Here is a 27,771-nt window from a genome sequence, read left to right as displayed (position 1 = left end):
ACTGTAAAACTGGTGTTGCGGGTTAGATTCCCGCCAGTTGCAAGAAAAAAAATCCATGAATTTTTTTTCAATTGGTCTGGGTGTTGTGGTGTATTTTTCATTACCTCCTTCCATTTTCCCTCTATCCCACCTGCTGAGGCTTAGTAAATTATTTAAAAAAATGTTTATTTTTTAGAAAATTCACATTTGATTTAAATGGTTTATTTTTATTTGTACATATTTTTTTTTACTGTTATATCTCAAATTCCCTGAACTACAAGATAAAGGGCAATTTGTGGTTTAAAAACAAAAAATCTGTTTTTGTAGAATATTGTCCACGACTAATGGCATTAGTTATGTGCATGGAATTTTGTGTTATTGAATGAACAAAAAGTGTCCCAATAGCCCCCGAAAGTGTAAATTTTAATTGTAATTTATTAAGATTGGTTTGTTAAAAGAATAATAAGTAATTGATTTTTAAAATCACATTTATTACAATTTGATGCACAAATTAATCTCATAGAAAAAAATCATTATCACCGTCGTTTACTATATGGTTTAAATTTAGATTTTCCCAAATGATTGGTCGGCCTGAAGACTTTCTTTCTATCTTCTCTGTGCATTTTGTCTTCATTTCGTTTTTCCCTCTCTTTTCGGTCTCCCTTCATAGTAAATGTCATTTCTCTATTTCCAACAGATCCCAAAAACCTTACATTGTTGTTTTCATGCTTGACTCTTTCTCCTAGACTGCTCCTGAAATTAAAATGTGTTAACATTAAGTATACATATTATGCGAATACATATTTATTAGTTTCATTTTTCTCAATCCATTTTTAAAAATAACATTAATCTTACTTGTTAAATTTCTTAGATAAACTTCTAACACCCTTGAACCCGCCCTTGAACTCTTGCCCTTCTTTGAGTTCATAGAATTTAGGTTCTGGAGCATTCTTCTCTATTCTCTCATCCTCCTCTTTTCTTCTTCTGTCAATAGACTGTTTTGCCAATTTTAATTTATTCTTTACATCTGCCGACCAAGTGTGTTCATCATCTGAACTACTGTCTCCATCAGAATTGTCATACAATTCATCATCTGAATTCTTTTCTTCTTCGTTTTCCTGTTAAATAAAAATAGGTTAATGTTTTTTTTATTATTTACTTTTAAACATTTGATGAACACAGACGGAGTAAGAGTGTTTAGGAATTCTGAAATAATTCAATAAGATAATCTAACAACATTGTAATACTGTGTATACATATACAAGTTTGTTTAAAGAAATGGCCATTAAAAATAAATTGTATATTTTACGCAGATACAAATTAATAACTTTTTCAAGTTGAAACTTACATTTAAATTATACGAAAATTTGTATGCAATGAAAATTGACATAACATTAAAAAATAAATAAATAAAAACACGTGTTCGCATCGCCAGATTACATATTAAAATATAAGCATGTCAAATTTACCTCGACTGGATCGAATTGCTCAATAACGGCTTTCTTAGCAGCTTTGTTTTTGTTGACTTGAAGATTTGATACAACTGGATTTAGTAGTCTGTACTCTTCAGATTCCTTGTCTACTTCAAAATCTGGATTAGCGAACAATTCCTGTAAAAAAAAGGTCAAACATTAGTTGCCTCCATCACAAGTTTTCAATTAAAGTTTTGTTTGAAAACATATACAAGGGTGGATTGATAATGAAGCTACCTAGCGCTAGATGGCAGCACAAACACAAAAAAGATTTATTTTTTCCAAATTGCAATCTGTCAAACGGCAGCTGTTAAAATGTCACCTAAATTCATCGATTAGTTTATTTGTTGTAGTCATTTGAAGTAAACAACTTTTGTGTTTCTTGAAAATGGAAAAAAGCAAATTTCTTACAGTGATTAAACACTATTATTTGAAAGGGAAAACGGTGAAAGAGACAAAAGAAAAGCTCGATAAACATTACGGTGTGTCTGCTGTCAGATTTCATGGTAAAATTTTGGATTGCTGAATTTAAACGCGGCCGAACAAGCACTGCAACAATACCATCAACGGGAAGGCCAAAAGAGGTGGTTATTGAAGAAAATATCAAGAAAATCCTCGATATAGTTATGAATTTGAGATTGTTGAAATGGTAAACATCTCATATGAACGTGTGTTCAACATTTCGCATGAACATTTGCATATGAAAAAGCTATCGGCAAGATGGGTGCCGCGTTTGTTCAGTGTCGAACAAAAACGAGTTCGAGAGACCACTTCACAGTAGTGTTTGGATATGATAAAGCATAATCCTGTGGATTTTTGGCGTCGATTAATAACTGTTGATGAAACGTGGGTGCACCATTATACACCTGAAACCAAAAATCAATCGAAACAATGGGTGGAAGCTGGTGGAAGTGCTCCGAAGAAGGCAAAGGCAGAGAAATCGGCTGGCAAGGTTATGGCCACTGTATTTTGGGATGCACTCGGAATATTGCTCATCGATTTTCTTGAAAAAGGATCCACAATTACAGGATTATCGTGCATTATTGGATCAATTGAATGATGTAATCAAGGAAAAAAGACCACATTTAAATAACATTAGACATTCACACAGCATTAGATACGATGCTATAATTAAGTGAAATACACTTCAATTTGGTTGATCATCCACCTTATAGTCCAGATTTAGTTCCTAGTGACTTTTTCCTGTTTCCAAACTTGAAAAAATGGCTCGCAGGAAAAAGATTCAGCTCAAACGAAGAAGTGATTACCGAAACTAACGCGTATTTTGAGGTTCCCGAAATCGTATTATTCAGATGGTATAAAAAAGTTGGAATATCATCTTACTAAGTGTGTCGAAGTAAAAGGAGACTATGTTAAGAAATAAATGGTTTCCGAAAAAAAAAATGTTTTTTTCCTACTTCAATAACCATTTCCAATCTGCCCTCGTACTTGATATTTGTTGGATCTTGAATACTCATATTAAAACATTTTGTCGAAATGATTTTCCAATAAAATGACTTACCTTGAACCGATTATCTCCAAGAATATCAGTAGCTTTATTCTTCTTTTTCTTAGTATATTCATCGGACATAAACTTGGCCGCAAGTTCCTTATTAACAGGAGGAAGGTCAACCTTTAATTTCAATCTTGACGGTCTTTCCTGCTCTAACTTTTCGCGAACTCTGCGTCTTTTGAATTCTTCAAAAGCAAATGGATCGGCAATAGATTTTGCTTTCTTGTACAGTCGAATATCTATGAAATATCTGTGGTGAAAAATAAAATTAAACCATGAACACATTTATAATTAAACATATCACTATGATAATTGTGATATAATCATTTATATCAATGAAATTGCTTGGTACAGTTTATTTATTAGATTTAAAAAATACATATTAAGGTATTATTTTATTTTCTGACCAAAAAGTACGGGGAATGTACCCAGGAAAAAAAGGAAATGTAACATGCATGTGTCTAAATATTTTGTCACATATTTGTGTGTAAACTTCCCTGTCAAAAAATGGAAGGAATTAGCTTAATCTGTTACAAGCTGCATCCCCCACTTTGTTGTCTACAAAAATATCAATATTATTAAATCATTAGAAGTTGGCATTGGCCAAAAATGTTGAAAGTTCAGAATTTAATCTTACCCATGCATGTATGCCCTAAGTAAATTAGTTCCCATTAAATGTCCTAAACCTAATGTTTCTAACTCGGATTTAGTAACAAATTTATAATCATCATAGATATCTTGTGCTGAAGTGGATTCAAGTTCCTCGGTTAAATTGTCCAAAAATGCACACCATCTTGGAGCTGGACCTAGAGAAATAATATAAAATAAGAAATAAACTTAAAACTTAAGTTTTAAGGCGAGGCACACGAGGCTGATTTGCCAACTTACATCGAAAATAATATAACATAATTTCCGTGCATGCGCAGGTTATTGTGTCGCGTTAGCAAAATAAATTAATTGGGATCATAGTGGACTGGTTTTTTAATAAAGTTTTGAGACTATTTTTTTTAGTTTGTAGAAAATACAAATAGATATTTTTTTAATATTATGTATCTTTTTTGGGTGATACCGTGTATGTTGGATTTGATCCGACGTTTCGGCTACCATTGCAGGAGCCATCTTCAGATATTTTTTCGTCGTAAATTGGTCCCAGGTGCGTGATACTGAATTACAATATTGATGTTTTGAGCAATTAAAGAGTATACTCATTTTTTTTACCTCGGTTTTCTTTTAAAATATTATGCACATAATATTGTAATTAGGTTGTTATTCACAAAAGAAATCACACCGTCGAGGTCCACTGGTTAAATCTAAGGGTGTTAAGCGTGCTCATCCCTTACCTTATAGCTCGATACTTTAACGACCTGGGCATGGAGGGGGAGATTTAGCAATATGAAAACACTCACCCTCCACTCAGTAGCCGGGCTCTTTAAAGACCTGGGCTTGGAGGACAAGAATTAATTTACGGGACCCTTCGCAATAGATTGCAGTGACGTCAGGAGCTTATATAGAACTGACCCCCATTTTTCAGAATAAGAATTAGATTGTCATTAAAAAAAACATTTTATTTTACAAAATATACATGGAACATTTTTTCTCTATTGAAATACATAGATAGGTAAATTAATAGAATAGTCAGAATGTTATAAGTGAACAATAAATGGATTAATTTAACTTATACTTTGTGGTCAAACATTTTAGTTCTTAACCACTCACCAACTTTTTATGTCTACCGGTTTCGAGACGTACCCGTCTCTTTGTCAGGACACTTACTACACCAACATCCAAATGCTAAAATACACTCACCTTTACGATCGCCGTAGTATACATAGTATTTACGAAAAAATACATAAATTACATGTAGATGCCAACACCACCATGTCCGAACATATAATATTCAAGTATATGTTACAGAGTTAAATTAAACAATATGGAGGTATTTCACATTAAAAAACAATATTCTCCTAATAAATAATCAAATATCTTTTTAATATACCCCACCTTTTTATTTAAAAATTAACCAATCGTGTCACGTTTAACCCCTTAGCTCATCTTCTTCCTAATCCCCACCACCACATATTCTGCAACATATCGCTGAATATTATGCACCCCCTTTAACTCTGCATGTAATTTATGCATTTTTTGGTAAATACTATGTATACTATGTGATGGTAAGGGTGAAAGGGTATTTTAGTATTTGCATGTTGGTGTAGTGAGTGTCCTGACGAAGAGACGGGTACATCATAAAACCGGTAGACATAAAAAGTCGGTAAGCGATTTGATACTAGTATTTACTAACATTAAATAAGTATATGATTAAAAACTTACCCAATGTAGGAATATAATAAGTTAGCATTTTGGGATCTTCATTTGTCATAAAAAGTAATCCAGAACCAGGAACCACACAGAGATTATTGAAATCATGAGTAGCTTCAATGCTGGTATATTGCTTGGCCTGACAAAAGAATATTACGGTTAAAAAATTAGGTTTATTTTTTGTAAAATATTATTTTGCAGTGTAAATATAATTTCAGCATTTACCGTATTTTTGTCCCATATTTTCAATACAGATGAATCCATGGAATAAACATAATCCATTTCCTTGTGGAAAACTACGTCTTTAATAGGTAAACCATTCATGTGATCTTTTACAATTAGAGGTTTACTTGAGCGTAAATCATACAGCAAAACATGTCCAGTCGATGTGCCAACTCCAATATTCAATGCCCCGTGACAGCTGAGAGCTGATATAAATGGTACAATATCAAGCCTGTTAAAATCAAAATAAATTTAAAACTTATTAAAAAATTATTTAATTTACCATACAACATTTTAAGTATGGATATATCGGTAGGCAAAATGAAAAACAGTGTTTTCAAAACTCTAGTCCATAAATAGACTACTTAAAGGACTAGACAGGAAGCTGAGGAATATGTTTCATATATCAGTAGCTCAATCACAAATAACTATCAACGTGTCAATAAGTGACGTGATAACAATTTCTCACTACGGTTGTTTATCGTATTCGCGATCACAATGCAACATCCGTGAACACCTAATATTAAATGTCAAAATATTTACGTTTCACAACATATTTGAATTTCACCAGTGTAAATATGGAAAATATTCCAAAACTGCTATTTTTGTTTATTTGAATAGTGGTTTTGGAATATTTTGCAAGCCAAATGTCAAGAAAAGCAGTCTCCATAGTATTGTAATTTAATTTTAACTTTTTTGTATTATTTTTTGTAGTAAACGCTGATTTTTCACCAATGCACTGTATTTATTTACGAGGAAAACAAACCGACATGAGCATTGACTTAGAGATTACACACTTGACACGTTGACTTATGACAGGGATAACTTAAGCATGTTCATTGTGATTGCTCAAATGCTTAGCATGTTTTTAATCACAACATAGTTGATTGAGCTACATAATATAATTTTAATTTTATGAAAGTCCTTTCTCATTTTATTCATGTAGGTATGTTTTAAAATATATTTTTTAATTTTTACACCTACATTATTTTGATGTGACTTGACAATTGATGTGAAAGTATGTACTATTATGTATAAAATAAATAATACACTGACAATCCGGAACGTGCTTGTGGGCAGAGTGGCTACTACATCCATAAATAAAAAGGAAATGTTATTTAATGTACCTATTGCATAAACGTTTTTTTTGTAAACTATGTATTGGTATTATATATTGGATTAAATAAATAAATAATAATTATTTTTTCCTTTTTTTTTTTGATACAACAAACTCTAAAAATCAGAGAATTCAACCATCAAGCAGTTTCCTCGAAGAAGTAGATAGAGAAGATAAAACACCTCACAACTTTGTTTTTTATTTTATTTAAATAAATATAAACTATTTTTTGAGTTTGTCCAAATTTTTGTAGACAAGGAATTTTTGTAAATAAAGGTTTCAGCTCTTTAACTTCACAAACATCAATAGATGAAAGAATTGAAGGAATATAGATATTCAAATATGGGCAGAATGGTGAATGTTACAGTGTGTAAAGTGGCCACTTAAACCAGCCATTGACAGGTCATAAGACCTGTAGATGCCTAGACTTCTATATTACCTTCTTTTAAATGTTCTTCATCTCTGTTGTAATATGTTAAATAAATATTTTCTTTCTATGATTTGAAATATTTCAATAAAAAAAAATTTTGGTCAACTAACAGAGTTACAAAATGGGAAAGAAGTTGTAGTTGAGCCTGTTCAAACCTCGGACTTCCAGATTTAGAGTCCAGACCTCACCTCATCTACATTCATACATTTTCTCAAACACACACACCGATTATTCTGACTTTTGACACATACACCTTCAAGTATTTGTTGGATTTGGTCAAGCCATGTCTATTTCAGTCTTCCTTGTTTTCTGCATCGCATGGTAAATCTGTGTAGCCATTCTTTCGCTGTCCCTTCATTCTATAAGTCTAAACCAATGCAGCACCCTATTTTTAATTTTGTCAATAATGCTTGTCTAATACCCGTATGCAGAGACAAACCTTAAGGTGAGGAAAGTACATTCTATTGTCTTCACCTTCGGGTTATTCTCTGCATTTGAAATTAGAATGTACTTTCCTAACCTTAAGTTTTGTCTCTGCATACGGGGCTTTGTATACTTCATGATCATGGCGGCCTCCGTGGTGTAGTGGTCAAGACGCTTGACTCACGCACGGAAGGTTCCGGGTTCGATTCCCGGTGAGAACACAAAAATTAAAATATGTTTTTTCTCAAGCCTGGGTGCTCTGTGATGTAATTCACCACTGTAATTAGGCCTCCTGGCCTGTTGTGGTGCAAAAAAAAAAAAAGTAAAAAAAAAAAAATACATGCGTTGATTTGTGCATCTATCGAGTTTTACCACACATTCACCTGAAAGATTACATTTCTACAGCAATTTCATTACTTTCATCCTTTTATCTGATTCCACACATTACGAAAAATTTTATGCATTCGTCAAGGGAGGAAAGTTCTGATCATAGCAAGATGAGACACAATTTTTTTCCTAAATAACGCTTTAGTTTGTTTTTCTTTCCAGTTTATGTGTTATTTTATCAAAAAAACACATAATTAATTACCTATCATCAATATCAGAACAATGGACAGCACAATCAAGAGCAGCCTGGCGTGACTTAGTGCGAGGATCCCAACCCTCTAATTTCCCTTCCTGAGTACCGACTATGAGAAGTCCATGTTCAGAGTTGACCACACACTTGTTAATTCCACTTGCATTTGAAGAGTACGGTGTCATAAACTGTCCAGCTTCCAAATTCAGACGATATATTTCCTGAAAAAACAAAGCACTCATTATTCTATAGTGCTGTCAGCATAGGTATATTTATATTTTCTAGTCTCCTTTAACTCTCTACTTAACTACTATTCATAAAATACAATGTATTATTAAATCAACTGTTAAAACTACAATTAATAAGACTAATTAATATAATAGATATGAGAATTTTTAATGATTTATGAATTTTATAGGAAAGGCACAACATAGGTCTCAAAATCATAATTATTTTTTTTCATCTATCGATATATTTAACATGCCCCTTAATTTATTTTTAAATAAATTACGACTCACTCTATCTGGCTGCGATACACTCCCAATTGCTTTTAAATTATGCAAACGCTTACACACACCTGAACACTTATTTTCATACAAATACACACACAAACCCTCTCTTACATATATATAAATAAGCATGCACACATTTAAGAATGTACCATAATTTAATACGATTATTATGTAGAAACTTCACTGGTCTGTCTTTCAACCTTACCGTTAATATGTTATTTAATCATTGTTAACCGTATTTCTACAAAATAAATAAATATAATATTACTCTCTACGCTTCGTTGACATAGCTTAGTATTTAGTGAATTAACCCTTAGACTGCTAAACAACAATATATCGTTCTTAATCCGGGTCATAAAATTCTAACAAGATTGTTGCTGACGTCATAATCCCTCAAAGGGTAAATAAATTTGGGAACTGCTTGTTGCACTCGTCTGTCAGTGGTTAAAAACCTTTTTGAAAAATTAAAATAAATTATTTGACCGGTTATTAATTAGTTTTGTACACTAGTTACCGATTTTACAAAAATTGGTTTTATTCTTAAGAAATTGAAACTATTAATTTATATCCGACTCTCGGTGTAGTGATTTGCGCATATGCTAGGAATGAGGTCTCGGTTCGATTCAATTAGGGTTTTAATTATATCTGTACCTTAAAGGATAAACCACGGGAGTCACATTGAATGAAATGTTCAGAAAACAAGATTTTGTGATTGTGCAATTTCCAAAACATAACTTGTAAGCCAAATGAGATAATTTCAATCTATAAATAACTTATAATTAAAAAAAATATATATTTTTATGATATCAGGGACTACTGATGTTTTTTTTAATTAAAACAAAGTGGACATCAGATTTTTATTTCAACTTAAAAAAGCATTTTTATGACAAAAGTTGACTAAGGTGTTTTATTCACGCATAACAAAGCTCATTGCGATAATTTCTGAATTTATTACTTTAAAACAGCAAAAAGTGGACCCCCGTGTTTTATCTTCAAAGGTACAGATATATAAATAAAAAAAGTATATTATTTGTGAAATTTTCTTACAGTTTCCTGACTGATCAGCATAATTTACCGTAAAAAGGGATAAACTAAAATATAGACTCGTTCTTGCTTAAGAGAAAAAAGTCAATTTTCCTAGACTGTAAGTAGGTATTTTAAAAAACAAAAAAAATATATGTTGTTTCAATAATAACAATTTAAACAATGTGATGCGTGATGGTTATTTCAGCAAGTGTTGTCTATCTTGCTCACTCCATCGGACGTGAACAAGCAATATATGAAACGGAAGATTTTTCTTGGAAGTGTTATTAATTTTCAAAACAGTAGAGTATTTGGAAAATGACATATTCGATTAAATATTTAAATATTAGCATTTCTGATTAGATTCTTGGAAAACTGCTTAGCAGTCGAAGGGTTAAGGTTAACATATTAAAAAAAAAAAACTATAATACCTGTATTGTAGTATATTATACTATAATACAGCTATTTGCCATAAAGGTAAAGTTATTATTTCTTTCAGTGCCATTTTAAAATATAAAAAAACTGCATCTCGGTCATAATAATATTTTAGTATGAAATAAAAAGTAAAAATAATATTTGGTACCGATGAAGCTCCGACAACAAACAAATCACAAGTTTGTCTATGGTAAGCCAAGTCACGCCCAAATCGTGGAACTCTGAGGCGGTAATGTCTTCCATGGCCAACATGAAGTTCCACATAACGGTCACATTGCAAAAACACCAGCTGAAAAAGAAATATCAATAAGTCTCTAGGCTTTTTAACATATATTTTTAACATGTTAGAAAATATACTGAAAAATATTAAATCAATCATTTTTATTTTTCCTTTTTTTAGATGAGTTATCCCAATATTACTGATTTTTTAAATTTATAAACGGTTTATTATACATTTTTTGAGACATAAGTCCCAACTTCATGGGACTGAAAGTCCTGTGTTGAATCGGGACGAGTAATTAATTAACACAGACATACGAGTACATCACCAAAAATATTATATAGGAACAGAAACATAATAATAATTTTCGAAAAATATATATATGGCACATCAAAACGCAGACATTCTGAAAATCATCAAGTAGTTTCCCACTCAAATCCCCTCCACTAAGAAAAATCCAGTCCTAAACTCCTCTCTTGAAAATAGTTTTTGTCCTTGAGAGCTTAATACGCTCTTCCAAAATGTTCCAAATAAGTTCAATACGCTTTTGCATTATGAACAATTTCACCAAATATAAAAATGAATAAATTATTATAAAAAGTAATAATTCAGAAGTGAGTAATATGTATTATGAAATTGACGATAGACAATCTATTTTTTTTTCAAAAAGCTTCACCACAATTTTCTATAGTTTTTTTTATAAGGGCTGATAGCTCCTAGACAGAGTCAGCTCCAATAGGCACTGAGTCCAACTGTGTGTTGCCCAAATGTGCTCCTCGTAACGAATGCTCTGGCAAAAAGTACCTGGTCCGCACGACGCGAAGTCAAGTGAAGATATCAAGTGAGGGTTATCACCTGAGCCCTTACAGACAATGTACTTTGAACAAACACCTTGCTAGAATGAACTTTTCTGAAACTTCTAGATGTAAGTTCTGCAGTGCAGATGAGGAAACACATATACACATTCTATGTGACTCTTTACATCATAAAAGAAGCCGCATCCTTGGTCTCCTCAGTATAAATTACACATTAGGAACATAGAGAGAATTCAAAAAAAGTATTTGAGATTCGTAAATTTGAAATTAAATATTCTCTTAGATAACATAAATTACACGTATCTATTAGACACTTTAAATTTAATTTTATTAGAAGATCGTAGAAAAATAAATGACCTTCTTTTTTTATTTTAAATTCAAAGCTTTATTGTTGTGAACTCCTGAATCTCATTAACTTCAAAATACCGAATCGAGACACTAGAAGTACGGAGTTGTTTTGCAACTACGAGTACATACGTAGGTACTAACTATGCCAACAAATTTACTTGTGATATAGACATTTTTAATACGACAATTATCCATTTTAAAACGTTCTTAAATGCACTGTTTGAAACTAATTATTAATGTCATAATAAAATTTTCTATTTCATACAATTTTTTCTCTGTTTTTGATGTGTATTATTATTTATTATCTTATATATACTTACTGTAAACTAATTTTTATTATTTGTTTTTAACAATAATTTGTTAATACCATTTTTTTTTACGTATAAGTATATGTGAATATATATATATTTTTTTGTTTAAATTCTTTACAAGTTATTTACAATTTGCTTTTTAATTCAATTACTTTTCTTATATCCATTTTTTTTCTTTTTTACTATGTAAAGTTTCACTTTTTATTTTGCATGGCAGTATGCTTTTTATTGTTTCTACATGTATACAAAAAAGCTTTGTTTGTCTTTTAAATTATTACTTACTATGTTTGTACTTACCTGTATATTTTTTGTAAATGCCCCTTGGGCGTATTGTAAAATTAAAGAAATAAAAAAAATATATATATATTATGTACTATGTAGGTACAAATTTATATATTTTTTAGCGTAAATAAAATCACAGTTCGCCACCGCTACCTAGTGTGTTTAAACCAAATAATAGCACTTAAAAAATAATAAATTGGAACCTGTCCCAGCATGAACACAATAATATGAAGGATTATTCATTCGATATATTAATTCATATTTAATTAACAGATATTTAATAATTTTAAAACTGCATCTTACTTTACCTTTGTGTAATCATCACTCAAAGATTCAAATGTGATCACTTCAGAGTCCAAACACCTCTCGAACTTCAATGAAAGATTATTAACCTCGAAGCATTTTACTCGCGGTTTGTATATGCCAGTTGCCATTATATACTGCCCATCTTTAGAAACACGGATCGACGTACTGAGACCAGGCATACTGAAGTCTTGAATGAGTTCGATTCGACGCCGAATGTCAACATCTTTCTTGAGTAAAGCCCTCCGCTTTCTTTCAGATAACCACTACAAATAAATTATATTTAAAATTAATTTACAGTTTACATATTCACGAACTTATGATGATTTTTTAGGCTGTGCATGTAAAAACAATAAACATAAAATAAGCGATAACGCAAATTGAAATAATTGTGGTTGAGGTTATCAAGATTTAAGTATTTGTCACTTACATCGGGCAGAGATTTACCAGCACTTAGGTTATATATTTTAACATTGTCTATTTCCGACACCTGCATCTTGAAATACTGTTTTTAGCTTATCATTGATACACGAAACAAGAAAACTATTTTTTTTAGTATCGACTTAAGATACAATCACGACAACCTGCCGAAATAGATCGCAAATCACAATATTATAAGGCAACTGACACACACGTGCCGTTTCTGACGTTTGTTGACATTTTCTTTTTGTGGATTATATCATAGAAAAAGTCATGATTTCACTGACAATGTTGATGGTCGTGAAATATTCTCACAACGCCATAGAATATTTGACAGCTGACTTCTACAAATTACAAAAATTGTCTATCACAACTTTGACATTTCTCTGATTTCTTCAAAATATTGCGAAAAATGTCATAAAAATGTTTATACTCTCGGTAAATAAATGGCAACCGTGATTTATTTACGCGAATACTTGTTATAAAGTTTACTTTCAAAATGTGTTTGTTTTAAATTTAATTTAATTTAACTCGTTTTTAATTATGGACCATTTATGTTTCTGGAGAGGCTTGGAAAGCTTAATTGTTGATAATGAGTGGTTAAATCGAATAGGAGCAATTAAAATTTCTGTGATTAAAAACGATGTTATCATTTTGCGTGAAGATCGATCTTTATATCATGCCGTACTTGAAAATTCGTCCAAAACACTAGATTTCAGAAAAATTGCAGATATTAACGCAATCGATATTGCGTCTTATAACAAGCAGCTGTTTTATGTCGATGTCTCGGGACAGGTTTTCAAGTGTGATCCTAAATCCTGGGACATCAAAGAAGAAATCATAATAAGAGAAGATGCTAGAAACTGTCACCACGGCCATAAAACACCTAGTCATAATGTTAAAATCAAATCCATCGCTGGTGGTGAATTTGGTGTCCTGTACATTAGTAAGTGTGGCCAACTCTGGGCTTCAGGCTGCATGCCCCAACTGACTATTAACTCATTCGAACCTAAGAAAGTGTTGTTTTTTGAAGGTCGCACTGTGTACCAAGCTGCAGTTGGGGAAAAGTTTGGAATAGTTATTGTTAGAAAAAAAATATGCGAAGATGAAACTGATACTGAAAATGACGAGGATGTGTTTACTTCTTCGTGCCTCGAATGTCAAACTGCCACTAGAATGTCTACACCTTCCCAAGCGTCTCTGGCAGATACGTGCCCTCTCGGGGTGGCCGTGGGCAAGTCCAGCGAGGATACGAGTAGCACCTCCGCTGCCCACACCCACCCGGACCTTCATGGACCACATACACCGACAGAGGACACGAGTCCATCTACTGAAGATTCCGAGCTAACTAAAATACATTTTGATGAAAATTCTAAAAGTGTTCACGCCTCCAATAAAGATGAATGCGAAGAGAAAAGTAAAACAACTTTGGAAACTGTAACAGAAGAGAATTCGACTATACTAACCAAAGAAGGAAACTCCGAAGATAAACCCAATATGATATTTATCAATACGGAAGCAGCGAAGCAATTCCTCACTAAGCAGCTTTCTTGGGTGTCTGCTGGAGAAGACTATTTAGTAGAGTGCACCGAGCGACCTACGAGAATCATTAAAGAAAATGTATCTAATCTCACTAATTTAGTGGTGGAAGGAGTAAAGACAGTCGGAGACAAAGTAGCAACTCTCTCTCGGCACATGAGTGGCAGTAGTGAGACAAATGATGCACTTGAGGCGTACGAAACTCTTATTGCGGAAGAACTGAACCCTTTAATGTATTCTCTGTCTTCAAATTACAAAATGGATGAAATTCAAATGTCTTCCAGCACCATGAGTGACAAGGAACACTCCCAAACTGTTATACAAGATAGAGCTAAAATGCTCGTCAAGATAGGTCAAAATTTATTAAATTCTGAAGTATGGGTTTGGGGTGATGCTAATAATGGGCAGCTGGGTACTGGAGATACTGTCAAGAGGTCGCAACCTATCTCTATACCGCGACTATCTAATCTCGGTATTTACAAACTGTCTTGTGGAAAGTCTCATTGTGCTGCGATTACTTTGGATGGCCGAGTGTTCGGTTGGGGCAACAATACATGGCATCAAGTTAGTACAGATTCTACCAAAGATAAGAGTAGTCCGCAACTGTTCTCAGCCAACTCCAATACTGATAGGGCACGCGATATATCTTGTGGAGATTATCACACCTTGGTTTTTACCCTAGATGAAAACCTTTTCTTCATTGGAAAATATAATGTTGGATTTACTCAGGATGCTAAAAATCTCAAAGAATCAATAAAAGAACAAAAACCAATGGGCGATTCGGATTATCATAAAAAAATTACCAAAGTCCGTCATCCTAAAAAACATCATGACTTTTATACCACACTGTCAGCTGATCTTAATTTTACCTGTCACATCTTATCATCAGGAGTGTTGAGCTTATTTCATTCGCAATCACACCATAGTCAAGAGACTCTCGCACTTCAGGATTTGGCAATAGAGCAACAATTTTTAGAAGAAATGATTCTTGTTCATCAATCTCTAATAAAGCCACTTTTAAAGGTTACCGCAACAATCAGCGGTAATTCTTTGATTTTTGAATCACTTTGTACTATCTACGCTGATATAATGTATTTTACTTCTCTTAATGTTTTATCATTCTGGAAATATACTGAAGGCCAAAAAAAGGCAACCGAAATTGCTTTAATTCAAAACTGCGAGGAGCATGTTTCTTTATACGAGAGATATTTAAATGCAGTTTGTAATATTATTGTTCTCAATGGTTTCAACCTAATAAGTTCATACCTCGATGTGCCGGTGGCACTTAATAATTTGTTCAACGATAAACTCCCATCGAGTAAGCAAAAGAATACTAAAAGTATATCGGAAGGCATCATAATCTATGCTATCATGCATCCTTTGAGTCGACTCAATACATATAAATGTATTATTCAATCTCTCATTAAATATAATTCCCGTTCATCACCGACAGAAGTTAAAGTTTGTATTGAGCAAAAGTTAGCGGATGTTCTTTCTAAGTGGGATTCATTCATCAACACACAGGATCGTAAGAAGAAGGATGCTAATGTTACCAAATTGTTTTGGGAGAGTGCAGGAAAAACCTTAGATATTTTTCGTACTCCAGAACGTCGATTAATACGAGAATCCAAAGCTCATCCTCTCTCTCTTCTTCATTCTGGAAGGTTTAGCTCTCATTGGTTTATTTTACTAAATGATATTTTTATTCACATTAATGGTAGTAATCAAAATATACATCTTTTGGCAACACTTTGGGCAGAAGCTGTCAATGATACTGAATCTTTACAAAATGCTATTCGACTTATCACTCCGGAAGATTCTTTTACTATTTATGCTCCAACGTCTCAAGAAAAATTCAGGTGGCTTCTTGACTTTCAAACAGCAATTAAAATAAGTTTGAATAAAACTAGCAGTGTAAATCCGCCTCTTGTAAGAACTGCTGTTTATACGTATACAAATAAAAGTCAACTATATAAGGATGCCAAATACTCAGGAAGATGGTTAAATGGGAAGCTTCACGGAACTGGGAAAATGGAATGGCAAGATGGAAAAACATATTTAGGGCAGTTTCACAATAATCAAATTCATGGTCAAGGGCGAATGGAGATCCCCAATATTGGTAGAGTTACACACATCTGTAATCTTTCTATCCATTTTGTCTGTATACTTTTTTCTTCAGTGTGATTTATTTTGTTTTAGGTGTGTATGAAGGCCAGTGGAAAGATAATTTACAAAATGGGTTTGGAATCATGAAGTACACATCTGGAGATATTTACGAAGGGTATTTCAAAGATGGATTAGCACACGGTCACGGAGTGAGAAAACAGGGAGACTTCACTACATCTACAGCCACAATATATATGGGAGAGTGGGCTCAGGGTGTCCGCCAGGGTTATGGGGTGATGGATGATATTGGTAAAGGAGAGAAATATCTTGGAACTTGGAGTGATAACAAGAAGAATGGTTGTGGACTGATTGTCACCTTGGATGGAATATATTATGAGGGTGTATTCATGAATGACACATTAACAGTTAGTTGAGCTTATAATATTAATATTGTAAACAAATAGTTTTATTATTTTTAATGTCCCGACATGATGGAATTTTTTGTCCATGACTCACTCGAGTATAAATTTTATTGAGACTAAGTATAAACCTATTATATAATTACATTTCTACAACAAGATTGTTCTTTTTTAGTAGACTTTTTTTTTTACACGGTACTGTGTAAAAAGAGGTTTCAGTGTATATACAAAGGTTACAAAATTCACATTTTTATGCATAAAAATATATATTTAAAAATATTTTGTGCTATCAACTTTTTTGTGTATGTAACAACTCCACTGGACCGTAGTCACATTCCAGAATGTCAAGTGTATTTTATTTTTCTATACATAAGTTCAATATACTTTCACATCAATTATAATTTTAGTCTAATATAATGTAATTTTAAAAAGAAATATGAAAAATGAAATAAACAATAGATAATATAAAATGAAAAGAAAAAAAATGTAATTATACTCTGACGTATGAGACATATTCTTCAGCTTCCTTTCTAGTCCTTTGAGATATCCATTTATGGATTGGAGTTTTGAAATCATTGTTATTTCGTTTGCTTATCTATATTACCATACATAAAGAATTATTAAGGTTAGGTGCCAGAAAATAATTTTAGTGTTTGTGTCCGTTATTAGTATTTGGCTTTGGTAGCAGAAGTACTGTTTTTTAAAACAATTCTTTATTCCATATTTTTTTACATTTAGTCCATATTTTTCGTTTGCAGGGTCATGGAGTAATGATATTTGAGGATGGAACTCATTACGAGGGTGAATTCAGGTCGGCTGGTGTTTTCAATGGAAAGGGAATGTTGACATTTTCAAGTGGAGATCGAATCGAAGGAACATTTAATGGTGCATGGACGGATGGTGTGAAGATCAATTCTGGAACGCTTCATATGAATGTATCCAACCCTGCACCGCCTCCTAATTCAAAACCCAAGTATGTTTAGCCGTTCAATTATTGAAAATTCAACTAGTAAATAGGTTTTCTCAAAATAATACACTATTTAATGGTATTCACAGTAAGCTATTCAAACATTACATGGAATATTGATATATTTAAAGTATGTAGGGAGTCTGTCCCTTCTTTTTCTAAACATTTTAAAATACCTTTCTGCCTGTCATTCTTTTGAAATGTGCAACATGTAAGATACTTAAGAGGTTGCATTATTTATAAATCGCTTTAAACAATATTATGTTATGTATCTACAGTTAAATTTGAACATTATTGACAAAATCAAGAAAAGAGTTTTGCGTTGGTTTGGACATGAAGAGCTAATGTTAATGGATGCAGAATACGAGGAAGACCGAGAAAGACATGGCATGACCAAATCTAATAAATACTTAAAGGTGGAAATGTCAAAAGTCTTAATAATCGGCATGCGTGCTTGAGAAGATGTATAAATCTAGAGGAAGCGAAGTCTGTATGCAGAGTAATATGGCATTATGTCCTCTCTGCCTACCCCTACGGTAAAATGGCATAATGGTTTGTTTGTTTTGTATATACATATACTAAATTAAAAGATAAAAACAGGTAGGAAGAAATTGCCTTAAGGCAATATGCCCGCCCTTATGCATATGTATGTAAACTGTGCACTGTGCACTGTGTTTGAATAAATAATGGTTAGTGTAAAGTATGTATTACCATAATTTTTGCTGGTTTGTCACCCGCGTCTCCTACAGTCAGGTTTCCCGGCGTAAACGGGAGGCTCCCTCCCAGGCAAGGCCAAAAGGTAAAGCTGGAAGCTAGGGGCTGCACCGACTACAAATCAATCTCAGTAGCCCCGAAAAGGACCTTCCGCCTGGTCAAAGAGGTATAGAGAGGCAAGGGTAGTTAGGGGGCAGAGCGGAGCGAAGACCAGAGCTCGAGAATACACACAAAGCGGCGGAGAGACAGAATAAAACGCTGTTTTTACTGTTTAGAGACCAGAGCTCAACTGACTTATTAATTTTTAAATATAGCCTTTCGCTCCGCCCATACGGGTTATTTCATCGATAGCTGCGATGCACGCAACATATACATTTTATTCATTTTTATAGCAGCCTTTTTTGGGCTTATAACATGGCAAACTATCATAATTTATTAATTTTTATAACAGTTTCTAGGCTATAATTTCCCCGGTATCACTGAGGCCAGACCCGAAAACGAACCTTTGTCTTTATTGAAGGTCCAGCACCTAGCTAACAGATACTGGGGTTCCTAGATAATTTTTACATAAATGCGCGCGTCCGGAACAGTTACAAACTCATCCAAAATATTGTTTTTATAATAATAATTCACCAATATAATTTTCAGTTGAAAATAAATGAGGGTATAAGCAAACTTAGAAATCTCCATTGAAGGAGTCACCGAGATATTTGCGAAAAACTTTGGAAAAAGAATTGTGAGATTTCTTATTATGCTTTACCAACTCAATGGAGAATTCTAAGTTTATAATTATTAGTAGTATAATTGAAACCTGTTTTTGCAAGATTTAGAGACGGTTTTGAATTACGCTATTATTTAGGTAGATGGGTTTTTATGTATAGTTTATTTTGGCATCAATTACTAATTTTCAATTTTAATGCTCTCAAACATAAAAAAAACCTAAATTTAGTATTTTCTTTTTCAGTTCATTTGGATATTTAAGCGTTCCTCCAAGTCAAAAGTGGAATGGGTTATTCCGGCATTGCTTTGAGCAACTTGGTTTCCCTGATAACCTTTTACCTGCCATGGTGGACCAAAGTTTTAAACTAAACAACAGCTCATGGAATGAGAAATGTTGGCGCAATATTGCAGTCATCATTTCGAATGCTCAAGATGATAGTCTTCCCTCTTCTTTCTCCTTGGATACTCCGAAAAAAAGCGACAACAGGCAATCTTCAGAAAGATTAGATTTCATTCCACAATATGGACAAACTTCCTTAACAATGGAATCATATAATGAAATAAGACAATACATATCAAAGGTTTGAACTTCTTTAAATGCTTTATTTGCCAACAATATTTTGAGTTTGTCTAAATTTTTGTAGACAAGGACTGAATTCAACTCCCTGGGGAGCTGTTAATATTAACACATTACAACAGAGATGAAAAACATTTTAGAGAAGGTAATATAGAAGTCTAGGCATCTACAGGGCTTATGACCTGTCATTGGCTGGTTTATTATTATATGAATCTCACTTTTCATCTCTTTAACTTCACAAACATCAACAGATGAAATAATTGAAGGAATATAGATGGGCAAAATGGTGAATGTTACACAGTGTGTAAAGTAGTTACTTAAACCAGCCAATGACAGGTCATAAGCCCTGTAAATACCTAGACTTCTATATTACCTTCTCTAAAATGTTCTTCATCTCTGTTGTAATGTGCTTTATTTGTGTTCTCTTTTCTCCGTGTAATATATAATAAATAACAAATTTGAAAGGTTTACTGTTAATTAAAACTTTTTTGCAGATTACTATTTGATATAAATGATCTCCAAAACTGTTGCGAGAAAATATTTTAAATGTTTCTAAAAGCAAAAATATAAATCACCAAAGTTATTGATTTATTTATATTTATATACAAAGGTAGACAGATGACAAAAAAATATCAAATAAGTCTTTTTAGGCTCATATTAAGCCTAAATTATTCATAGTAAATTTATCTATGAATTTACACTTTTTTCGTCTCCTTTTATTTACTCTTTTGTATTGAAGATTAGTCATAATAATTATTTCCCTACCCGCATCCGATGGTGCACAGGGTACTGCTTTGGTACTCTAAATGGACTGAATGAGTTCGTAAATAAATAAACGTTCTCGAATGAGCTGGTAAAGATTGTTTACTGGCTGTTATTTTTCTTCATGTTTTACAGAAGTCTATCGTGTAAAGAACACGTTTGTTGAATTATTTTAGGCATGTGAGATTAGTGCCCACCCAATAGGGCAGCTTGTGTCGGGTTGTGCGACGGCATTCAGCGCATCGTACGGGGGCGTGAGAGTACACCCACTCTTGCTGTCCCATACAGTGGACGAACTGAAGTGCCTCTCTGTTCGCATATATTCCGCCATAAGGCTGCTGTTTCCTGCTTTGCCGGCCCCCGACAGTTACATAGTGCTAAGAGATGGTAACGAAGATGATGAATTCACCAAGTTAGTACTAATTATTAAATTTTCAATCCCATACAAATAGTGTTTATATTTTATATTATGTCAAACCTGCATTTCAACTATATTTCCTTTTTCCCATTGAGTAATAGTTTTGATTTAAGGTAATTTATAAACAAATACGTTTATTTCTATTTTTAACTTTTTAATCTTTTTTTTTTTCCTATTGAATATGTTCTGTAACTTGAATTATAAAAATAAAACTTTTATTTTATTGGTTGGTTGGAAGAAATTGTCATTTGGCAATAAGCCCGCCAATGTACAAATAACATTATGTACAAAAATAAAATATTAGTCCAGAAACCGCATACGCACATTGCCGATTAAACTACTCATAAATGAGTAGTTTTACATTCTGTTACGCAACTGTGGATTTAAATTCTACTATGCCGTGTTGTGTTTTTTGCTTGTTGTCTTTCTCATCTTCACTTTATTTCCTTTCACTTTTTTAAAAATTAATTACAAGTTTAGTGTATTAGTTATGATTTTATTTTTTGTTATTTTCTATAATGCTTTATGTACTTTTAACTGTATATTGTAAGAGCCCTCAGGGCGTTTATTAAATAAATAAATCGATAGTATTTATGGAAAAAGAAAAATATTATTGCCAGCAATTATATTTCACCCGAAAAATAAATACAAACATCTATAAAGCGTGGCCAGCCCGTTCCTAGTAAAATAAGAAACTAGCCGATTACCACAACTTATTTCTGCGCACATAAAACTCACTTTATTTTATATCTTAAACATTTGAATATAATTTGAAAACTTTTTTTTTTTTTTAAATGACTATTTTCTCTTGATAGAATATGCTTGAGATTTATAACCACCAGTTTTTTTCATCACCTGATTTAACGTAGAACGCGGCATCTTTGACGTTTTCAGAAAAAAATATGCTGGAATTTTGCATAATTGGTTTGCTCGAACTGGAATGGATCACTGTGTTAGAATGTGGAATAACCGGTGAACGATTAATATGTATGTATAAATGTAAAGTGTTATGAAAAATATAATAATCCAAGTCCAATAATCTGGTTTAATTTTACACTGAAAACTGTAGTTTTCACCCGCCCAGACACAGACCAATCACAATAATTATCATCATAATTTTTTTCTCACCGATCGCAGCGTATCTTATCATTTGTATTACATGAAGATAAGATCATCAGTCTTACGCTTCAGGTGCCAGTTCAGGGACTATGAACTATTAAATAGTGAAATCCTATTTTAAATAAATATTTCATGTCAACCATGCCGGAAATTGAACCCGTGACCTATTGCATGATAGGCAAATGTGCTGACCACTACACCACGAGGCCGACATAACAATAATATCACCTCATCATTAATTCACCCATAAGGATTTATCAAATCTGTTTTAGTCCGGCATATTTAATTATCTAAAACATTACGCATTGTACGTGTACCTACTAACTTAAATCAATAAGTAATTTAATAGTCTTGCTTCTTTTACATTGTATTTATTCAATGTAAAAGTTTTTAAAAATGATAGTAAGAGATATTAATAATTTAGATTGAAAAACTGGCCCCTATAATCACGCGAATGTCAAGCATTTTGTTTGTTTATTTAGAGGATCTTATTGGTAAAGGAGTTACTTAAAAATGTATTCACTATTATAATTGATTTTCTTTCAGCGATGAAGTGGTATCAGTATCAGGGATAGTTCAACCCCTCTTACTCCCTCGTGTCCACCCCTCCCTCCATGTTCTGTATGCACTTCACCATCAGAAAGAAGATGTCGCTTATTGGAAACGGTTATTAAAATGGAATCGACAAACAGATGTAACACTTATGGCTTTCCTCGGCATTGATCAGTAAGTAAAAAGATATCTTTGAAAATGTTTTGTTGTCAGAATAATAACAATATCATCATTTTAATATAGGTATTATTATTTTGTAAACAAAATATTACCCATAAATATGTTTTTCATATTTCCATGTATGGGCATATGAAGTATACAGCTATATATACAGTTATGCATGTAATATTTATTTTCATTGTCCCTGGAAGATTGGAACCAAAAGAGCAGGACTAATCAACTTTCCTTCATGTAACAAATGATCGAGATACACTGCATTTGGTGAACCAATGTAGTTCCCTATGAATAGGGAAATGATAATAATTATTTTATTTTGGTAAATAGATAGCCTTGTTAAAAAAAATATGTAGCATGATTAAAAGATCTGGCTATTATTTTTTTTTTTACAATTTACATCTTGAAAAGTGCCGACGCCTTGATATCTAAGTGTATATTCAAACTAAAATCAATTACTGTATATTTGCTTACATATTTATCAATATAGTTTACAGCATTGGAATCTGTGGTACCGCAGGACTTATTATATTCATTACTGTTCTAAAATAAAAAGTATAACAAACAAAACATTTTAAATTTAAAATTCTAGCTTTGCCTTTCCGGATATATATGAGTTTGTAATATGTTGGTACTGTATTATAGGATTATGATTTTGACTCCTTTATATTATTCTAAGTTTTTTAAACTTTACAGAAAATTTTTGATAAGCTACACGGCTAAAACATCCATCGGATCTCCACCTTTTTCACCAGTTAAGGACCAGTTGTTCTCCGAAGCTGTGGACACACTGCAGCAACTGAAGACCACATTTTGCCCAATGGAAAAGTTACTTGTTATAAAAAGTACTTTTCAGAAAATAACAGCAGCTGTGCAGAAAGAACTAGGTAACAAAACGCACAAAAAACTTCATTTTGACAGATCAGAGCCAAAGTTGTGAATCTGGATTTCAGATAGTTTTGATTAAAACATTTTATGAAAGTTTAATCAGAACATGTATACATAAAAAAAAAAACTAACTAATAGCGCTATTTTCAGTGAGCTTTACATAAGTAATTCTATGCAGTATTAAATTGAATTGAAAATGGAAGTAAAACAATTTAACTTAACATGGTTTTATTTCTAGCAATAGGGTATTTTCAGAAGCCGGGAATTATGTTAAAAGTAAAATATTATTTTGGAGTGGATTTTTGCGATTCTAATTATACAACGTATTCAAAACAAGTTTTCATTTATAATTTTCAGGTTTAAAAATGAGCACATACAAACCGGCTTGTGTTGGCATTACGTCATTTTAACGTCACGCATTATGACCACCAACTGCCCTTCTAATATACATTGCATACAAGTTTGGCGCCAAAACGTGCCATTTGTCTAGGCGCAAAACGCCTCACTTTATACTTTTACCATCGTTTTTTGCTTATTTAAAAATAAAAATAATGAATAAACGTGAAAAGACCCTATTTGGGAATATGAAAGAAGTTGTGTATTTATTGTAAATAACTAAAATTAATAAGTATCCATTTTGTCATTACATGCTCAAGATTTATTTAAATGATATAGAATAGGTGGGTTTTAATTTTCTTTTCTAAAACATCATTTTACACTCACAGTTTCCACTTCAAAACTCAATATCTGAAATTATACTTCCATGAACAAAACTCCCACTCTGATGATGTGAGTTTTTTTTTGTTATTCTACGGATTTTTCAATGATATTGTTGATTGTATATTAAATAGCAAGCCCAACATTGTATTATTTATATTTACCAGGGCCTACATATCTATGGACAATGGATGAGCTGTTCCCTGTCTTTCATTTTGTTGTGGTGAGAGCCAGAATTTTGCAACTTGGATCAGAAATTCATTTTATCGAAGATTTCTTGGAGCCTTCCATGCAAAATGGTGAACTTGGAATTATGTTCACTACTCTTAAGGTAATTATTTTATTTTCAATTATTAATATCCAATAATGCTATTATTTTGATGTTTCAACAAGAAAAAATTCATATAGATAGTTTGATTTGTGATTTTCCATGCTTAATTTATATATTATACTTTGTTGTACACAACTTTTGCTTTGTAACCATTTAAAATCCTCTTCTTCCTCTTCAGCCTTCTGTCCTCCACTGCTGGATATAGGCCTCTTCCATATCCTTCTATTTTTCTCGGTCGGTTGCTACTTACAGCCAATTTTTACCTCCCACAGCAGCTATGTCATCGGACCATATTTTTTGAGGTCTTGCGACGCCTCGCTTATTCTCCCAAGGTCTCTATCTTTAAATTTTAGGGGTCCATCTTGTGGGGTCTTGTCTCGCAACACTTCAGTCCTGCTACTCGATCCATGATATCCGTTATTCTGGTTCTGCTCCTAATTTCTTCATTTCTTATTTTGTCTCTTAGGCTTATACCAAGCATGGATCTTTCCATGGATTGCCGTGTACATTTGAGCTTTTCTATATTTATTTTTGTGAGGGCCGTGTTGTTTGTCTCTAATGCATATGTAGTCACTGGCAGTATACATGATTCATATGTTTTCCTTTTCAGACAGATCGTAATCTCTTTATTTTCTTAGTATGTGTCTATGTTTTCCAAAAGCTGCCCAACTCATTCCTATTCGTCTTGGCAGTTCCGCCATTTAATTTTCTTTGTCCAGTTTTATCTTATATATCTTCCATTTAGAGGTTTTTATTGTTAACACTGATGATCTTGTTTACTGGACTTATAATTTTAGTTTTTGATTTTACTTTTAATTACTTACTTACATTTCAATACAAAATCAATAAACTAAATATACTTCAAACTATCAAAAATTTCTAAAATATTTAAAGTCTCCATAATATGTATGTGTTGATCCATTCAAACCAAGAATTTTTAGAAAAAAACATGTATCAGTGTTTCTCTTTTTTTTCAGGCATGCTATTTCCAGATTTTACAAGAAAAGGTGACAATATGCGACTAATTTTGTAACGCAGAACCTTTTTTCATGATGGCAAGATTTTTTATTAATATTGTAGTTATTATTTTTTGAAAAAGTCATATCCTGATTAATAAAGATAGAAAATACATGCATATTTTTACGACTTCAATTTATCTCGAATCGGGTTGTGGTCCCGTGGCTAGTGTCTCGGACTCACAGCTCAAAGGTCCGTGGTTCGAATCCCACTCTACCCCAACTTGATTCCCATTTTCTTATAGTGAGTTATTTACAACTCGTTGAAAATGGCAAATATTTATTTTATTAAAAAAAAATCATTGTAAGAATTTGCTCACGGAAATAAAAAAAGAATTAATCAATGTTACATGCATCAATTAAAAAGCAAGCAATTAATACATAGGTGGAAATAAAAGCTTTTTATTATTTTATTTAAATAAAAATAAAAAATTATTCAACTGATATTTAATATATTAAAAAATATAATATGTGAATTCCCTCCGGTAAATGTGCGGTAAAATTATAATATATTATGATAGGTGCACAAATGTCGGCATTCATGCAGAATGCATTATCGATAAAGTTAATAAAGGGGTGCTGCGGTGGTTTAGCACGTAGAAGTCAAGTAAGGTTACAAAAGACATGGTATGATCAAGTTTATGTGTTGTATTCTCCACTGACCATTATGATGATGAATATCTTCACTGTGAAACAAAAAGTGACCTGTTTCATAACATGTTTAGTTAAGTTGCCTTTTGTTCCGCAGCGATAATGTGTTTTCAGTCCAAAGATGACAAACAAAATATATCTATTAACCAAAAAGTATAAATGTGACATAATCTTGATGTAAGCTTTGTCTCAAATATTGATTTAATGTTAAAAACTTCATTGATTAATTTATCATCTCGCTATTGCATTTTAATATTCAAAGCAGTTTAAATTTTTTGGTTTTATTAATAAAGGCTTCAGCACTTACTTCACAAAACTCAACAGATAAACATATACAGAATGGTGAATGTTACTCAAACCAATGACAGGTCATGAGCCCTGTAAATGTCTAGAGTTCTATATTTTTTCTATATCTCCATTGAGAGATCAATATATTTTTTGGTTTTATTTGAAAATTAGTTTATTTATCTAATTTTCTGTAAATGTGCATCTGTGTATTCTTAACACAAATTTTCATATTAGAAAGAAAGAAAAAACTCAAAATTGTAAATGTGTTACATAAAAATATTTAGTTTCTATGATTTTTATAAATAACTTGAAACAAGGTAGGAACTCGTATTTTATCTAATACTAGTTGTTAATTGTTGTAAAAAATCTACTTGATAATGTTTATTTTTAAGATGAGTGTATAGAATATAATCATAATAAGAAACTTTATCTAAGCAAAATTTAAAGAATTAATAAATCTAAAAGTGCCAGTTATTGATACTCAAAACCGATTGATGAAAACAATTGATTATTTTATATTATTTACCTACTTCAAATACAGTTATAAGTATGACCCCAGAACAAAAATTAGATAGAACTTGCATAAAGTAAAAATTATGTTGCCACTTTTTTTGCATGAATACATAAGTTAATAAATTAATGTAAGAATTGATTATAATTTGACGAGTCCTTACATATTTTTAAAATCATCAATTAATGGAATGTGGGATTTCAGATATCATGATTTTTGAGATAATGTGAAGACTCCATTAGCGAAAACAAAATCAACTCGATCATTAGTGTCATGTCTGGTTAGTTAAAAAAAAAAAAAAAAATAATTCGAAAAGTTTTTAAATTTTTAAAATCAGGTACGACCCATAACTGTTACAGCATCAACTTAAAACCCCTTGTTGATATATCCACCTGGTCCATGAAGAAGTATAGAAATTAAAAAAATAACATTTTCAGGCGTTGCCTAGTATAAAGGTTTCAGCTCTTTAACTTCACAAACATCAACAGATGAAAGAATTGAAGGAATATAGATGTTCGAATATGGGCAGAATGGTGAATGTTACACAGTGTGTAAAGTGGCCACTTAAACCAGCCATTGGCATA

The 27,771-nt window shown here is 32.2% G+C and overlaps 2 protein-coding genes across 2 annotated transcripts; one reads left to right on the top strand and one right to left on the bottom strand.

The window, feature by feature from the left end:
- Positions 1–449: 449 nt before the first annotated feature.
- On the bottom strand, positions 450–12,943 carry l(2)34Fd (nucleolar protein 10 lethal (2) 34Fd). The gene is made up of 11 exons (XM_088236028.1): positions 12,729–12,943; positions 12,304–12,564; positions 10,168–10,308; positions 8,062–8,270; positions 5,506–5,734; positions 5,293–5,419; positions 3,602–3,770; positions 2,974–3,214; positions 1,449–1,589; positions 835–1,097; positions 450–732 (listed from the first exon to the last, which is right to left on the bottom strand). The coding sequence occupies exons 1-11, from the start codon at positions 12,792–12,794 to the stop codon at positions 516–518; spliced, it is 2,064 nt and encodes a 687-aa protein (XP_088092154.1). The 5' UTR covers positions 12,795–12,943; the 3' UTR covers positions 450–515.
- A 24-nt stretch (positions 12,944–12,967) lies between these two features.
- Als2 (Amyotrophic lateral sclerosis 2) lies at positions 12,968–26,134 on the top strand. The gene is made up of 9 exons (XM_088236027.1): positions 12,968–16,376; positions 16,457–16,788; positions 17,541–17,755; positions 19,428–19,764; positions 20,699–20,934; positions 22,606–22,785; positions 23,482–23,672; positions 24,558–24,721; positions 25,699–26,134. Exons 1-9 carry the CDS (start codon positions 13,262–13,264, stop codon positions 25,744–25,746), a joined length of 4,818 nt encoding a protein of 1,605 aa, XP_088092153.1. The 5' UTR covers positions 12,968–13,261; the 3' UTR covers positions 25,747–26,134.
- The last annotated feature ends 1,637 nt before the right edge of the window (positions 26,135–27,771 follow it).

This window comes from Micrasema longulum, unplaced genomic scaffold, assembly GCF_059751315.1.
Source record: "Micrasema longulum isolate JH-2025_06_02 unplaced genomic scaffold, ASM5975131v1 h1tg001492l, whole genome shotgun sequence".
Classification (NCBI taxonomy): Eukaryota; Metazoa; Arthropoda; class Insecta; order Trichoptera; family Brachycentridae; genus Micrasema; species Micrasema longulum.
This window is presented reverse-complemented; position numbering and strand designations above follow the sequence as displayed.